We start from the raw sequence: 18,432 nt of genomic DNA on the forward strand, positions 1-18,432 counted from the left end.
TCCTTTCCCTTCTCTTTTCTTTTTTTTTTTTTCAGCTTTTTTTTTCTCTCTCTGCTTGTTCTGATTAAATAATGGGCTTTCTTTTTCCTTTATGCTGCCGAAGGGCTTCAGCCATGTCTTGGGAGGAAGTGAAAGATATCAAAAAGCTTAAAATCAGAAAGTCAGCTTTTCCTCCTGCATTTCAGGCTGGAGGAATGACGACAGGAATGCTGTAAATTTGATAGACTAGTTTAAGTTAGTCTGACAGATAAACAAAGATTCAGTGGAGGAAGAAAAGTTTTACCATCTCATATGTTTTCCATGTTTAAGAGTATTTTCTTAGGGTTCCTTGGACTGCATTAACAGACTCCGGTAGGGAACTTTTTGCAGAGTTTATTTCCTCATCCCACAGCTGCAGCTCAAATCATCCCTGAATTTCAAGATTTTATCTATCTTGGGGCCAAAGCCCAATTCCGGGCCGCTGTTCCAGCAAAACTTGGTGCATGCTTTTCTCAGCATTCATCTGGGCCTCCCACTGATCATCCCACTGTAGGAAAAGCAAGAAAGGCTTCCCCATAAATATTTGATTTCTTAACAGCTGTACTCTGGCTCGCTTCTCCTTCCTCACTGGCATTGTGCACTATGCTTCTGCTTGGGGTGGAGCAGCCATCTCTGTGCAGAGAGGGCTCCTCGTTAATTTGCGTCTGGTCATCTATGATTTTTATGCATTATGCTAATGGTAGTGTCTCATATCCCTTTAGCAGAAAATACATAAATTGGCTCTGCATTTTTCTGGGCCACCCCACAGGCACTCTCCTGAGTAACAGCGCAACTCAGTGCTGATTACTTTTTTATTTCTCCTCTTAGGAAATGGATAAAAGGTTTAAGTTCTGACACAAACAGGAAAACACACTAAGAGGATTTATCCTGAAGGCATTTACTCTTTAAATAGTGATGGAGCAGTGTCAGTCCATTTCCCATAAGGGCCAGAAGCTCCACCGCTCTTTGTTCCCGCAGCCCTTGTATGACTAGAGGCAGAATACCCTATCACAGGCTGTCAGATAACTCCCAGAATATGCAACTTGGTGATCATAGGCTGAGGAGGGACTCACTGCCACAAGGAGCATGAAGAAATTGGGTTTCAGAAGGACTCTGCTCCGCTCCTTTAAGGATAACACCAAAGCTTTATTCTGCTCCAAGGTAAGACTTGCAGAATTTACTAAATCAGTAACTTTTCAGCCTTCCAAACCCTGCTCCCTCCCTCTTGTTTTCTTAAATGAGGAGCGACAGGAGGGAGAGCAAGCTGTCAGAGTTATCACTAGTGGAATTTTCCAGCTTTACCGGGCAGGAAAGGGGGGGGACAAAAACATGATCCACTGTAGAAAAACAGCTGGACACAGTGCAAGAAAAAGCAACTGCAGAATAGGCATATGCATGCTTTGCATTGACTCAAGTTGTATGAAAATACGCAACAAGAATCCATTAACATGAACCTGTTTAAGGTTTTATTAACAAGGTGTTCTTCTGGAAAATTGTACTCTGTTACAATACAACTTTTTCCTCTCTGTTTATTGTGTTTAAAAATGCGTGCCATTGGCATAATGATCCAGAGGGACCAAAACCTTTATTTCAAATTGGACTAATCAGAGTTTTTCCCATTTTTGCTTTCATTTGATTCAAGGTCAGAAATTTGCCTTTTGCAAGTTTTGTTGTCTGATGTCATGTAGATGTTTATGATATTGATGTGTATTTCAGCTCAGTGTCATGACCAGAATTTAACTTGCATTATGAGAGTTTTTTACAAACCTAGCTGTAAGGAAAGAAAAAACTTATGACTTATTCAACAAGAGGAAAGCCAGGTCTGATAATTGTGATGCGTTCACAATAAAGTGATGCATTCATACAGATTACATGGCTAAATGAACTGAAGTGCTTCTACATTCACAAATACATTATCCAAATCCACATTTTCAAACTGTGCTCAAATCTGGCTTGGTTCTGTACATTTGGCAGGCAGGGATTTGCAGGTGGCACCAGCTCTTTGTAATTGCTACTTTCAATGTGAAGGTGCTTATGTCTGGAACTCAGGTAAAAATCCAGGGCAGCAGGGGACTGGTGGTGAAAAGCAGGTAAAACTCTTTACCTAGTAATCAGAAGTGGAAAAAATGAAGGGAGCTGGAAACAAGGACTTGTCCAACATTGTTTCGAGGCAACTGGAAACTTGTTTATACAGTCTAAATAAATGAAATTGCAAACAATAGACCATCAATCCAGCTCTCACAGACAGGATCTCTCATCCCTCACGAAAGGATTCCAGGGGATTTCTCTCCCACTGGCTATCTGGCATGACGCTCACATCTCTGCACCTCCAAAGCAAACATCAGGAGTGTCTGAGGAGTTTCTTTTAGCAGCTCTTGCTCCACGGCAGTTTGCACACGCTGAAATGGCCAGCACAACCTTTCCAGTTCCAAAGTCTCCCTGCAGCAAAATATCATGAGCTGGGGTCACGACCATCAGCAGAAATAGTACTCCTTGCCTTGGGGAAATCTTTTAAAGGATTTCTTCCCCTGTTATTCCGTCTGTCGGGGCAGCATGAGGCCTATACTGGGGATCAAAGAGAAGTCTAAAATGGCATCAGGTTCTGCAGAGCAGCATGGTATGATGATCGTAGTCCAATATGACGAGTACTTAACAGGTTTTACTTGACTTTGATCAGGATGAAAGAGCAAGTACTTTTCCCTTGTCAAACACGAAGGCTCACTGAAAGGAAATTCAGGAAGCCAATGTTATTGGAGATTTGATTTTTGCTATCTAGATTCTTGATTGATTTATTTAGAAAAGAGAATCAGTTCCACAGAACTACTATGAAATTTCTACAGAACAGTTATATTCCTAACACTAATAGAGTTTCTTCAGTAAAACAGCATAATTACGAGTTGCAGTAGTGTTCTGTGAGGATGGGAGATAGGGCTTATTGGCATAAATGATTGTCCAAGCTGCTTTTTGCGATTTTGTGACTCCTTTTTCATATGAATGGAAGAATTTTTAAGATCTTGCGTCACTGTTTTTGCTCCTGTTTGTTCTCAGTGAAGGTGAACCTGTCCATCCAAGGAAAAGACAACTCACTCTTGGGTATTAGGGCTTTTTCAGGCAGGGCTTTGCAGTGCGATTGTGAAGTGATTGCTAATTCAGAAAGTCTCTATGAGAAACAGAAATGTAGATGTTTCTAGACAGCTTTTGATGCTGTTTTAAGATAATGAACAAACTCCGATGAAAATTAACCTAGCTACTCTAAGCAACGTATTTTCTTCAACTCTCTTAATTGCTTTTTATTAGAAAGTCTTTTCAAATGCATAATTTTGGAAAACCTTAGGTGGTAAGCTGTGCATAAGTGATCATGATGATATAGCAGCCCCTTAATTTGACAGATATTTCTCACAACCAAATGTTTCCAACTATTTTGAATAAAGTCTGTTCCATTTTTATCTTGAATTATACTTCCATTAAGAAAACAATTAATGTTGATTCCCTGGTTCATGCCATACAAAACATTCCATTTTATGTGTTATCTAGACTTTTTCACAAAGGCTTTTAGGAGATTACTATTCCCTGCCTTTGTTCCCATCCACTGTGTATTCATACACATATTTATACGCGAGTATGAATCCGTATATATGTATAGTTATCTTCCCCTTAGGATATTCTCTAGATATGTCATAAAGGAAAAGGAGATTAACAGTATAATGCAATACAAACAGGCTGACTTTATGGTGGTCTTGCAGAAAATTCTGCCAAGCAAAAGAATAAATAACAGCTGTGTTAATCAAAGCCAAATTTAAAAGATAAGGGTTGAATTTAGGTGGTCAAAATCCCAGAAAAACTGGGCAAGATTAATTCTCACAGAAACAACAAACAAACAAACAAAACAAAACAAAACCTAAAAAAACAACAAAAACAACAACAAAAAAAAAAAAAAAACAAAAACAAAACAAAAAAAACCCACACATACAAAAAAAAAAAAAACGCCACAAAAAAACCCAAACCCTTCAAGGACAAAGAGTGTAATTTTATATGAGTAAATTGAGGGCAAATTTTTAAAAGTGCTTTTGTGACTTGAAAGGTTAAGTACCACCTTTAAATTGACTTTGTGTGTGGAGGCATTTACTCTCCCTGCATATCCATAGGGTTTATGTTTCTGAATACTTCAGTCTTTTCTGAAAATGGGAGTTAGGTGACTACCCTCCTAAGTCCCTTTTGGAAACATAATCTGTAGTCACCAGAAAAGATCCTAGTCCAAGTAGTGGCTGAATACCAACCAGGTATACCAACTTGAACCAAAGAACTAGACGTACAAGCATGATTATTCCCATTTTACTGGAAAGCCATCATCTCTGCTTCGAATTAAACTCATGAAGATGTGTTAGCCTATTCAAGATCCCGTGGAAGCATTTTGAATCAATTGTAACTGAAGTAAATATAGCCCTTGACTGGCAATCTTCCAGAGTGAGAGAGCTGCAACAGTTCAGCCAAGATGCATTATATCAAAAGCATGGATAAGTAATTCGGTGTCCTCGTGGGAAGGATAGCATTACAGCTTCACAACATTTATAAAGTGCCTGCACAGTGAAAGATCTAACACAATCACTAAAAGATGGATGAATGCCCTGTGAATCCTCACCCCCTATCATGGATCATAGCTCTTATCTAGGCAGGAGCGGGAAGAGGAGCATGTATTCATGATGACAGAGGGCACAATAACTGCTTAGTTGTACCCATTTGACATGAGCATGTGAGCATTCAAACATGATTTACTATGTTTGTACAGAAATATTAATTAAGTTTTTAGAGACTGTCCAGCTGAGAATACGTACAGGGCTGACAAAGCTCAGTGAGAAACTTCAGCCAAGCTCTGCAGGACTTACAGAAGATTAGCAGTTCTATTACTCATGGTGTACCATAGCTTTAAGTCACGAACTATCTTTTGTATTTTTAACTCTCTTCTGTGGCAAAACATCTGTGTGATTGTAGAGATGTCACTTTACCTCCCTCTGTAATTCTTATTTGACAACACCTCTGTACTCCTGTTATGATGAATTAGCTCTTGCCCTTACAGCTAATTAAATGCTACAGGGAGTGGTTGGGTGTTTTAGTAGTTACCAAATTCTTGGTTCTGCTGTTACTATCCACTGCATGATGGTTTGGTATCTGCGTTTAGATTCCCAGCTGTGACTGAAGAGAACTCAACACAGCTTAAGGAGGCAATTCTCCAAAGTCCTCTTTCCATTCTCCCAATACAACCTGGTGCAAACCCAGAACAGCTTAGAACAAACCAGAACAAATCAGTAATTGTCAAAATATCCAAGAGTAATCCCTTCCTGTAATACATGATGTGTATAAAAGGTGCTGTAGGACTTTCTAGCATGGTTCTGGGACATCTAGGGTTTCTGCTTCCCAGATGAACATGAATGTGTATTTTGTACCTATGTTAAGATACTTGAAGCTAAGATAAGATCGCTCTTCTATGTCTTCTGAGCCTTGAAGACTTCCCTCAAATCTGAGCCCATTTTTCTCATAGATTTCCAAGAGCTACCTCTTACTCCCTCAGCATCAATATCAAGACATTTAAACTTCCAAACCCTATGCACAAGAGTCATCTGGCTGGCTTCAGCAGGGCTGCGTGTAGGATTCAGAATTAGTCATATCACTGAGGAACTACAGACCAAGGCACCATGTTTTGTAAACATTAGTGGTCTCTGTAGCTCCAAAAGCTTCAGGAACTACAGCATATTTGAAAAGCTAGGCTTGAAATACCTGGCATGCTGCAGCTTCCCTCAGAGTGCTCATGGATTAAATATTTGAGATAAACCTCTAAAATTAAATAAGCAGGAGGAAGAAAAGGTAGTTGTGGAAACTGGAAAGCTGCTGTGCATCACATACTAGCATTCCCATTGAAGAGTTGATTTTTCTTTTTCTATTATTTGCCTTTGTTGTGGGTATTGCAAAAAAGTGTAATGTAGTCAAACATTTCCAGATTTCACTGGAGTGTAAATGGTTTGTCAACATCACTGATTCATTTGACTCCTTACATCGAAAGGTCATGTTTTTCACAGACATGTTATACAAACATTTGAACACAAATTAGAAAAATACCACTTGAAATGTAGGGTGTTGGCTTTAGAATTCTTGTGAAGATGTTTCCTCCAACCCTTTGGCAGAAGACTCAAAATCACTTTAAGACCACAGAAAAACCTTTTATACCCCATTGTTTGGAATTATATAGCCAAAGTATAAGAAAAGGCATTGGGTTTTTCCCTTCCCTCTTCACTCCTCTGATGAAGACCTGCGAATATAATAAACTATATTTGATATTGTGGTCCATTGTTTCCTCTGAAAATGGGAATGTTTGCTCTTTGGAGAGCTGTGATATTCTATTTGGTCTTCCCTGTTTGTTGTGTTTGTCTCTATCAAATTTAAGTTTAGGGTCTTCATCTTCAGCTCTGCTATGCCCTTTTTATCGTTATATCTCCACCATCTCACCATGACCTTCATAGTATTTCTAATGCCACTACACTCACCTGTCAACTGAAGAGGTTCTTGCCAACACATTTCTGTATCTCTACATTATAAATGAAAATTCTCTAGACCAGTCTTCCACAGGAGTCTTCTATCAGCTTTTGCTTTAAATTCAGCTTTATGCCTATGCGGTTATGCTTGTAGAGTTACTGATGTCCTGAATGGGAAAGGTTACTAAATAATATGCCACTATTTAGTTTCCAAGTGAGTGAACTGCCCTAAAATTTTGACCAAAAATAAGATAAATGAATTAGCAAAGATTAGTTGTTCATTGTTTCCCTCAAAAAATGTAGGTCAAAAACCTGTTCCAATACAGCTTGCTTTTTAAAGCTTGAAGGTGAAATGTGCACTGCATTAGCAAAACTTCCATGTGTTCAGCAGAGCCAAGAGGACTTACTTCTTGACTTGTTGTTTGGACTTTTTTAGTTTTGTTTTGGGTTTTTTGGTTTTTGCTTGGTTTTTTGTGTTGTGGAGTTTTATTTTGGGGTTTTTTTTGCTTGTTTTTTTTTTTTTTTTTTTAATATAAAGTGGCCTGGTTGTTTTGACTCTGACCTTTTTATAAATATTTAGAACTGGATGGAGAGAGATGTTGGTGTGTGACTTCTGATAAAGATATATGATGGTCAAATGATGTTGGAGAAACATGTGAGAGCACACCCATCAGCTGCAATCCCCATCCCTCCCCCTGCATGCATTGGTATCACTTTCTCTCTGCTCAGAGCCATTATCAGCTTCCCTGCTTGCTCCACATCTACACAAGGTTTCCACCCAGCCCAGCAGTACTTGCTTTCTGGAGAGGAAAGGAAGGGAAAGAAGCAGGATTTGGGGATTCCTGCAGATGAAAGGATGGAAAGGGAGATATAGGTAGAGATGAGGCCCCATGTTGCCTCCAGTCATTCAGAATAAAGTCACAGACTGTTCTGAACATTGACAAAGTAATCAACAATGTGCTAAAAATCAGTTTTTCTGTAGTTTACATGTTGATGTAATTTCCACCAGCTTCCAGTTAATGCATAACCATTTTTTTTCAGGTAAAAATAGAAACATTGTGCTTTGAGATGTTCTCCAGGATTCATTGCTCTATTCAATGTACATTCTTTATCTGCACTGCTTTATTAAGCAGTCTCATTAACAAAAGAAGAGTCTTTTCAGCAAATTTGGGAGGCTTTTCAAAGTAACTCATACAACCTTTACCAATGTGTTTGAGTGGTAAAAAAAAGAATTATGTGCACATCTTGATTTGTATTTGGCTATGGCATTTTCCAGTGAATTTTTCATTCCTTCTGACTGATTCAGTATGCCACAAAGTACAATACACTATAGAAAATACAAGCTGAGGGTTCAGAATTGCCTGACAGCCAACCCAGAGCTGCCAAGAAAAATCTAAATGGTGAGAAGTACATTTCCTCATGAAATTTTTGGGATTTGTAGTAACTTCAACATTAGCAGTACCACAAAGAAGGATGTTCTGAATTTGAACATAAGGGATAAATTAAGCCAATGGGGTTGTAACAGCTTATAACTGTATGAGAATCAGATCCAGTATTTTTACAGTGACAAAGTTCCTCCTCACTCTGTTAAACAGTATCTTCACCGCGTAAGTATTTTTTTCAATTAAAAAAATAATTAGAAGTTGTGTGTTCCTTAGTTTTAAAAGTTCAATGTGTTGCTTTACATTATTTCAATCCAGTCCTGTGAATACTATTAAACACAATGTTCAGAATGTTTTCTCATTAATTGCAGGGTAACTGATACCATTCAGGACTAAAATGACAGTGGCTACATTAGGACGTTTATGTGCTCATATTTTGTAGCTCAACCATTGCCTCCTATATACATTAAAACATACTTAAAGGAAAACCCAGTTTCTCATGAAAATAGATACTACATGTTTGCTTAGGTCCTGAAGGGGCTTTAAAAAAAAATGTAATGTGTGGAGTGATGACATTTATTTAAAAGGGTGCATTAATTATAGAAGGGAGAAAGTAACAGCTGGAGTTCACTTAAAGCTAAGAAAATACAAAGCTTCAAAGGAATATTGCATGACTCAGAACTCCTGTTTGGTTTATATGTTCACTCTCTATGTTCACTCGCAGCTTAAAGAGCTTACACTTGCAATGTATGAAGTTGCATTAGATGCCTTCCAGTAGATGGTATTGTCCAGTTCTTTATGTTGTTGCCTTAATTCAACCAAAATGGCTGAATTTGTCTTTTGAAGTGTTTCAGAGAGAGAAAGTCCTATAAATACTGTGAGTTCCTTAATGACGATCATGCTGGTTGAAAATATAGCTTCTTTAGAATGATCTAAAATAAAAACAAGCATATATTCTTCCACAATTGCCACATGAATTCAGGCAACACTAGAAGCTGCAATGAAAGCTATAGAATAAAGTTTGACCCCTTACGTTTTGGCATTTTGGTCTTGCCTGTTGAATATTTACTACTGCTTTTTCTTTAGAAAATCTGGTTTGTGCTTCTTGAGCCACAAATCTTTTAACACTGTCCAGTTTACATCCCCTGTGGGTTTTACTTGGTTTGCTTCTTTGCTTGTTGAATGATTTAAGCCTCACCAGAGCTCTCGAACCTGTGCATTTCCTGCAGCTTTAACTGGAGCCTGTGGTGTTATAGTGCGAGTTGCTGGCAAAGTCTCATCAGTTTTACTGTGAGAGAAGATTCTGGATTAGTCTGCACATTATCTTCCTCCTCCCAACCTTCTTGGCATTTCCAGTTGTACACACATGCATGCATCGTGGCCTGACATATTCCAGTTGGCTTGAGACGATGCCATCCCCGGGGAGAGCTTACAAGGCTGTTGTTTACCTTAGAAGTGACACTGCCAGGGCAGTAGGAATCAAGAGTAAAATACAGCTTTTCCACCGCCTTGTCTGAGACCTTCCTCACTATTGCAGATAGCTCTCTGAGGAGGGACCGAGTGATTGCACAGAACAGCACTAAACTTCATGAAGTACTAGAGTTTAGACAGGGTCTGGTGCATTTGTCTTTGCCTCTTTTTATTCACATCACTCTGCTTCATCTCTGCTTGCTACCTCGGGTAAGACACTGGGTAGCTGCTTGCTCCAAGCAGCAGAACAAAGTGTGTCTGCCTTGCGTTTACTGAGTGGTTTAACCAGGTAGTACATCCCAAGGACTAGTAATCTTATAGTAGTATATCCAGGGCTGTCATACATCTCGATTTCAAATTCAATCCAGGCGGAATTTCAAGAGTTTGCCTCAGATTTCAGGCTGCTTATCTACCTAGTGATCTCTCTGGGTAAGTTCCAGACAGCTGGAATTTTTGGAGACATCTACTCAACCTGAGTGAATAAATTGTATGGTGCATGCACAGTGAGCCCAGCACTCCTGGAGGCCTTCATCAGCGCTGAGGCATATGTACAGTGAATGGTCAAACGCTCAGACACAAATTATTTGTACTGTACATGGACAATAGATCAAACATTTCCTGGAAGCATGGGATTTACTAAACAAGCACCATCTCAGCAGAAGAATTTCTCACTTCTGACAATAGAAATATGCTGGAAATGTTTAAGGTGTTCAAACTGGCTGCTCACAACCAGCTTTTGCCTGCTGTGGGCCATGTCCAGATGCTTCTTTTCTTGCACATAGCCATTGAAAATTACATCTAACACACTCTGTCATGACCTGCTCATGTCCTTAAGTCTTCATCATTCAAAGCTAGCTTATTATGCTTCCTCTTAATGTATATGAAAAGAATTCTTTTCCAATTCACTTGAAAAAAAATGGTTGATAGAACGTACTCTTCTTAGTGTTAATCATCTGGGAATCCCTGCTGCCCTTTAGGAACAGCTTTGTCAGGAGAATGAAGACAAAATAGAGACCCTTTCAGATTTTGACAGACACATTGAAGCCATGTAGTGCACTGTCTCTGTCGTATCGGGCCGGCGCTGAAGTGGTGTGATTGCCAGTGTGGAAGAGAGGTCTGGGTTGTGTCCCCAAAGGTCATTGTTGCCAGCAGGCAATACCTAGAGAACATATTCTTTGCACTCCCCTAGCTCAAAGGGTCTGATTGTGAGAGTCTTCACACTGAAACCCACAAACAGAGAGAGATTATTCTGCAATCTCCATGTCAGCCACAAAGTGGTCACAATGTGGCCCTTGTTACAGACTGGGACTTCCACACCACTCATGAAAACGTTACATAAAAGAGAGCTGAAGAACCCAAGGTGAAATGCATTTTTAAATACTGGCAGGTAACACTGGCGTGCAAACTCCACAGCTGAATCTCCTTACTCCTGTTAGTACCTTGATGAATTGCAGATGAGTTATAAATAAATAAATGAAACTCTTTTCATTCCTTTAAAACATTTTCTCTTTAAAGTCTCTAAATCTTAAGACTCATTGAACAAATCCTTCTGGTCCAAAAAATCCCTGTGGACGCAGAAAACCATCTTTAGAAGTAAAAGTAGTAGTTAATGGAATCATATTTTGTAGAATACAAAGACATGCAAAGTACTGAATTCCTGTGTTTTCAAGTGTGGCCAATACAGTAATGTGATAAGTTAGCTCATTTTCAAACCCAGCTTTGTAACAAAGAGCAATGAGATTCATATAATTTGGGCACTCTGCTAGGCAACAGGATTAGAAAATTATTAAGAAAATAATAACCTTTTCTGGTTCTCACTCAAATACTCTGTTACAAGGGAGGCCAGATGAAAACTCCATGGAATCAATCAGCATGATAGGTGAAATATTTGCTGTGCTAGATGTTAGAGAAAGAAAAGGGAAACTTCAGGATCCACTGCCTACAACTTACCTAACATCTGCAAGATGATCAGAAACAGAAGTGTACAGAGTTGGGAGGATATTGTTTGAAATATATCCCTCTGTGAGCAGAAGCTACCAAGCATGGAGAGAAGGAGCTATGCAAACAGCAAACAGTGCTGGAACAGGGTCACCAGGAAGGAACTAGAAGATGAGAGTACTCAGGCAAGAGTGAAGGATGCCATGAACTGTGCACAAATACATTATTTCAAATTGTTTTCCTCTGCATGGAATTTGTATACATTTTACTAAAAAAAAAAAAAAAAAAAAAAAAAAAAAAAAAAAGATAAATATTGGTTCATGACTGATTCCTAACAATTCAGACCAGAGAAAAATAAAGTTCTTAATAAAGAGGAATAAATTTTGTCTCCTTGTCAGTGCAAGCAGACATCCTGTTTATTACATTTGGGAAGAGATGAGCAGGGAGAGTGTAATTATTTTTTGCCAGAAGTTGGTGAATTGTGATGACAAACTGAAGAACAGAAAGATCTGGAAACAGTAAACAACACTGTACATTGCCACCATTGTGGTATTTGGGCGCTACTGACTTCATTGGATTGAGTGGCTATACTGATAGAATGATTGCAAGATGAAAAGGTGGATCTTAGTGCTAAAATGACCAGCAGAATTTGCTTCCTTCATCTTCCCCATTCCTATAAATGTGACTAATTGTAGTAAAGCAGGTTCAGGACCCATGAATTGAAATGAAGCATAATGGCCCACAAGAGGAAGATGTCCTGTCTCTCCATATAAACAAGGATTAAATGCTGGTTTTAACTACAACATGGCTTCATTGCAACAATTTGTTTTATTGATTCTTTACCACCCATTACTCAATTAAACTGAAAACACAAGCCTGGCTTTTTTATTACTCAGCCTGTGAGCAATCATTAGGTGTCACTGAACCAGTTCTTTGTGTGGTTTGACAAATCTTCACTTTGGGGATACGAAAAAAAATGTTTTCTGGATTTGGCTTGGCTATACTGAAATTGATGTGTGCTGTCAGATCCTGCACAGCACACTTGTGCATGATATATGCAACATGAAATACAGGTTCAGTAGGCCTCCTTTGCTATTGCATTTCATAAGTGTTATCAACATACACCAGGGCAAAACCTGTCACACACTGTTGAATCAGCCTCCTTGTGCCCATGGAAATACCCTGCTTCTTTGCAAAAATCTTTCCACAGAAAGCTTTCTACATGATATCATCATATTTCTCCTCACTGGTACTCTTTAACCCTTTCTCCTGTGACCAATATCCAGTAATAGAAGAATAGAGGAATCCTTTGATAAAGATAACATTGGCCCTTATGGTATACTTTGCCCTTCTTTCTTTTTCTTTCCTTTTTCAAGGTTTCTGTCTGAGTGGCTTTTTTTTTTATATATATTTCATCCTAAAAACAATTTCAGCTCATTCAGTAGAGTCACCATAATTTTTGCTTGGTACTTTAAGGTTCATTCTCCTCTCCCAGCATTTTCCACATAGGAAGCCAGGATCTGAGATCCCTCCTGTGTTTAATTTAGTCAGCATTTCAGATTAGCTCACCACTGCCTGTGTGCGTGAGGGGGGAAAATGAAACTGAGCATGAGCTTCATGATTATTGTTTACTTAACAGAATGGGGTTTCAACTTCTCTGTAAGAACAACAGATTCCGCTTAGTGAAAACATTTTATTCTTGTAAACTTCTCTACAGACACTGAGAATAAGAGCAAACAAGCCAGAAAGCCTTGTGGGTGAAAAAGGTATCAGGAACATAGGTTTTCTGCTACAAGAGTTGCCAGGTGACTGGCAACCTGGGCTTGCTGAGCTATTTCTGAGACAAGCAGGCAGCTTGTTGAGTCAGTGCTCATTCAGTGTCCTTCAAGAATGAATTGAAAGCAATGAAGAATATGCTTTGCTTCCTCAGTAGGATTTTTTTTTTTCCTGAAGCTGTTTTGAGCAGCTTTGGCTGGAGGAAACAGGGACAACTTCCATTATCACATAAAAGCAAAACCACTTCCTCCAGGACAAAAGCCACAGGTATATGGGTCGAAACAGAGGTCTTTTCAAACACGTCAGCTTTTAATAGGCAGATTTGAAATAATTGCAGAACATTTATACCAGACCACCAGGAAACAAGCTTCAGCTATTTATCAATAAGGATAAAGCACCTCCGCCTAACCTTTCTTGTTACAGGAATTTTACACAGCTTGATTTAATCCAGGTTGAGATAACAAACCTCAGATATGAGGTTCTCAGGAGACTTTGTTCAGCTGATTTTCCAAATAAGCTCTGTACTTGTAATATTTTTGTAAATGCACATTAATTACCCAGGAACCTTATATGTATTTGGTAAAGCTTGTTGTCACAGCAGTTGTTGCCATGCTACGTGGTCTGTTTTGCATTTAGCTTTTTAGTATGGTAATATTACAAAATAACATACTGTGAGGAGAAAAGAAATAACCCATCAAGATTCTTTCTTCCTAATATGGTGAAATAAAAAGCCTTGGTTCGAGCTAGCTGAAGTGCTGATGGAGTCAAAGCTCAAAGATCAGTCTGGTGTGTGTGAAGAGCACAAGGGTCATGGTCAAGATTCACACTGGGAGGGCAGAAAATGTTTAAATTCCCTGACCATGACTAAATGATGGGAGCCAGTGATGCTATCAGAGAAAAAGCCCTCTTTTTGTCCTGGCACGTGTTTGATTCCAGACCAGCAAGAGCATTCCTTCCTACAATCGCTGGTGCAGGAGCTCTGGGCTGTGCGTTACACTGATTCAGGGAATTATTTTTCACAGAGTTTCATCCTAAGCAGGGATATGAATTGCAGACTGGGCAGCAGTGTGTGGGGCTCAAACAGAGCTGAAAGGCCAGGGAGGGACAGGCTGCGGTGGGAGGATGGGCACCCACTGCACTCCTGACACCGGGCCTTGGCCTCGCTCACTGCTTGTACAGCGCCTGGTGAATAGGGGCCCCAAACACCGTCAGAGTGCCAGGAAGTTTTGCCTTTTTCCTTATTTGTGTTCACTATCACCTTTTAAACAAAAGAGCACAGCTTTTCACAGCAGTAAGCACTTGGCTGTCGGGAGCTGTTTCCCCCATCCCCATCAGCTCCCAGCTGAAGAGACGAGGGCTTCTGGCTGCTGCTCAGGGGTTCTGCTGGTTAAAAACTCTCCTTGGGGACACTTGGTTCAGTACAAACTCATGATATTTAATTCCTGTGAGACATTTTTTTCCTTGCTGATGTAGGGAAGAGGGATAGGTGAATCAATAAAAAACACAGAGGTCACATCTTGTAGATTCGTAATTACAGTAATTATGATTTATCATGTACCCCAGTCATTGGAGGCTTTACAAACAAAAGCTGTCTGAATAGCTTGCATCTCCCCAGAGGCAGAGCTACGTAGAGAGCACACAAATAGCTTTAACCGTACTTATGTCACAAATTCTTCTCAGATTTGGTGACTGTGGCTTGTTCTAATTAAAATATAATAAGTTTCAGTGCTATGTTTAAAAGCAAACAATCATTTACTGTTTAGGATGGGGAAAAAGGACTGAAACACTGAAGATAGCACTTCTTTTCCTGGACAACCCTGTCTCCACAGCACCATAGTACATTTTCTTCTGCTGAAATATTGTCACCCCTCTGAAAACTTTGCTCCCCAGCAGCTGACCAAGAACACATGGGCAGTTTTGGCAGCTGAATCCACCATATTACACCTCCCTGTGCTCAGAAAGAGGGAAAGGCCTGAGCTTTGCCTTTTTTTAAAACGTCAATAATGTCTGCAGCTGGATTTGTTGTGCTCCATTGTTTCCAGCACAGTTCCCCAACCTGGGGCACAGACGTAACCCAGCAGGGATTGCCTGGGACCACCCAGACGGAGTGAGGAGGCTCCAGGAGCCTCCAGGAAGCAGCCAGCCCTTTGCTGATGAGGAAGATGCAGCAAAGGCAGCACAAAGGGGGAAAAACATGTCCAGTCAGCTTTATTAAATAATATATTGTTTATACATCCATTATGAAAACCTTGACAAGGAGGGAAATACTGAAAAGGAAGTATCTTTTTTTCAGTGGAGTAAAAGTGATGCCTGTGGTTTTAAAACAAAGGCCTGTTGGCAGAATGATGCCATAAAGAAAAGGAAGAGAAAGGGAAACTGCATTTGAATTAAGATAAGTGAAGGCCAGAAGACTTTCTGATAGAATTTTCCATTAAGTCCTGTAGTCTAGCTCTCTGCCATAATTGCCTTACCTCATGATTCCTTTGTACAAATATTATTGTGGATATTATTACTACTTACTGTAACTACTGTAATTAGACTTACAAAAGCTGCTTGCAGTATTGCAGCCATAACGATGCAAAAGAGCAAAGTCAGACGGGACTTTTGCAGTGGGTATTTTATAAGATTTTGAATGAACTTGCATAACGGTCTTCAGCTGCAAGAACTTACAGTAGGGAACAACAAGAACAAAGGAGTAAGGAACAAACTTCTTTGTTTTGATTCCATCACTGTATTGAATCACAACTTTATTTTTTGTTAGTGAATCATAATTTTTTTGAACTTGTGATCAAAACCTTCTGTTTGGCCTAAAACATATTATTTCATTTCAAAGACAAATTTTGTTAAGATTTCACTTATTTTAATTTCATTTAAGAAAAAAATGGATTGTTTTTAAAAGGATTTTCAGATAAAAGCTAATTGTTCTTCTGAATTAAAATATTTCAAGATTTTTAATTCTCTTCTGGAGCCAAGATGAATTTGTAAAATACTTCAGGGTTCCCAAGTCTGATTATTTTTCCCCAAAGTAATTTCAATGGAAGTAATGTCAGCCACTAAGCAAAACAGGAAGAGACAGAAAGAGAAATTGTGGCACAAATAAGTTAAAATACTTTTCTATTGTCTAACTAGATGTGTATCAATGTTAGAATAGAAGTTGCACTTTCTGAGACCTACTCTAGGTGGTAAAAGACTGAAGGACATTGAAGAGATAAATTATTAGCCGCAAAATAAAATTCCATCCATAGCTGTTACGAGCAACAGAGATCATGAAGACCACCAGAACTATGCACTTTGCCCTAGTTGCATGTTTTGTCTGCATGGTACAAGTTTACATGATAGAAAGAGAGAGTATTTTTATTTTCATCTCTATCTTTTTTCAGAAAGTCTCTCCCTCGTTGTCGAAGAATTAACAGAATGCTTTCCAATGAGTCAGCACCTCCTCCTGCATTTAGTCGCTCCAACTCACAGGCATCCATGGACAGTACCTCCATGGAGGACTTCTGGTGCGAAGTGGAGAGCATCAAGGAGAGCAGGGAAGATGGATCTGAAGAAGCAACACTCTTGGAGTTCAAACCTGCTGATGGTGAGCACACAAACACCACTTCTTCACACCTTGACTTTGCCTTGTCTCTTTAGTGATGCCCTGATCTCCCTCCTCGTGTCATCCAGTATGAACAAAAGTGCTAGGCAGGGTATATGATCACTGGAGCTACACTTCTGAACATCACAGTCAATAAATGAGATGTCACTGGGAAGAAATAATAATTTAGTCTGGTGTATGCACTAGGACTGGTAACTGACTTCCGAAGTAAGGTTTTTTGCATTGATTTTATTTGCGCTTCAGGAGGACAGATGTGGTATAATTCAGAAAAGAGAGTCTCTAAATGAAAACTTCATCTCCAGCATGAAATAAACTGAATTAAAACATACAAAAGGACCAAGAAGTTAATTTAGTATACTGGCATTTTCAATTTCCTGGCTTTTGGTAGGATATAATGCAGAAGTTATGAAAGTCTTGAAGCAGTTTTTAGTTAGATATCATTTGGCACTATCAGAAATTTAGTAACTGCCTGTTTCTCTGAGATTGACCCATTTAGATACAATTCAAGGACAGATTACAGATAAGATTGAATACATATATGTCTACATCATTCAGACATCTGCATCATTATGCTGAACGTGTCACTACCTCCTTCTGTTACCTTAATGTTTTCCCCTCTCCTTTTTTGTAATGTATTTGGAAAAGCATGTAATAGTCTGCACCAGCTTGTTGCAACGCAGTTTTGTGTTAGGTGGTTTGATAACATCTAGAACAGCAGTTCTCATTTTTCTTTTCCACTTACGACCCCATTTACAAATGCATTATATTGTGCAACACGAAATACCAGGTGTTACTATAAGATGAAACCAAATTTATTCTGAAGTCATGAACCACTGATAACTGCTGCAACCCTTTTGTGGATCATGGCCACTAGTTTGGTAACTACTGATCTAGAGATGGAATTTGAAACAACACTGTATTTTTTCCATAAAATGATTAACATGACTGATGATGTATTTTTCTTACCCTGATGTGCAAAGGGATGTCATTAATTCTGCTACCAGGAAAAAGGGTGAAAAGGGGGAAAGGGTACTACTTTATTAAGCAACCCAATATGTAACCAGTCATGATAACTATCCCACACAGCGGTATCTAGCTCTGACCATGTACCATTTCTATGGGAACACTTCCCTCTCACTGGTTCCAGATAGGGCTCTCCTGGAAGCAAAAGGAGAAGACCTCCATTCACCAGAAGTCTCAGTCTGCTATGATAGTTATGATCTGGCAGCTTAAATCCAGATTGTACTTCTTTGTCCTGGCTTGGGGTCTCATATATAAATAGATGAAGGTTTAACATCGGAACTTTAACTGTTGTTATGAGAAGGCAGAAAATAAGTCTACCTCAATCATTTTAACCATATTGGGAAAATTCCTGTCTGATCATGCTCTCTAGCTTGGAGAGCCCAGAAAGAGACTGTGAACCTCTCAGCGTCTCCTTCATGCAGTTATCAGCATGAACTGGGTGTTCCTGACTTGTCTGCACAGTCAAGAGAATGTCATATATCTATGAGTTCCTAAGCCAGGTAAGTTAGTAGGACAAGGCAATAGAGGAGCCAATTTGCTATGTTCTCAGAAATTTTTCCATCAGTTTCATCACTTCTGAGCTAAATCTTCACAACAGTGCAAACTCTGCTGCACTCCCATGTTACCCTTTGTCTAATTACACCTCATTACATTGCATTGATTTTTTTCTCCCCTGTCCTGTATTAAAAATGAGACTGCA

The 18,432-nt window shown here is 39.2% G+C and overlaps 1 protein-coding gene across 3 annotated transcripts in view; it reads left to right on the plus strand.

Moving 5' to 3' along the window:
- The window catches only part of ARHGAP28 (Rho GTPase activating protein 28), a 72,335-nt gene that overhangs the window by 25,475 nt on the left and 28,428 nt on the right, over positions 1–18,432 (plus strand). For 2 of the 3 annotated variants that reach the window (XM_082046580.1, XM_082046581.1), the window contains exon 2: positions 16,489–16,691. In XM_082046580.1, coding sequence (XP_081902706.1) covers positions 16,489–16,691 — 203 coding nt within the window. Of the gene's footprint in view, positions 1–977; positions 1,180–16,488; positions 16,692–18,432 lie in introns of those variants that run through there. The other variant, XM_082046582.1, reaches the window with a different exon arrangement.

The sequence above is a fragment of the Streptopelia decaocto genome (genome assembly GCF_964273445.1).
Source record: "Streptopelia decaocto genome assembly, chromosome: 2".
Classification (NCBI taxonomy): Eukaryota; Metazoa; Chordata; class Aves; order Columbiformes; family Columbidae; genus Streptopelia; species Streptopelia decaocto.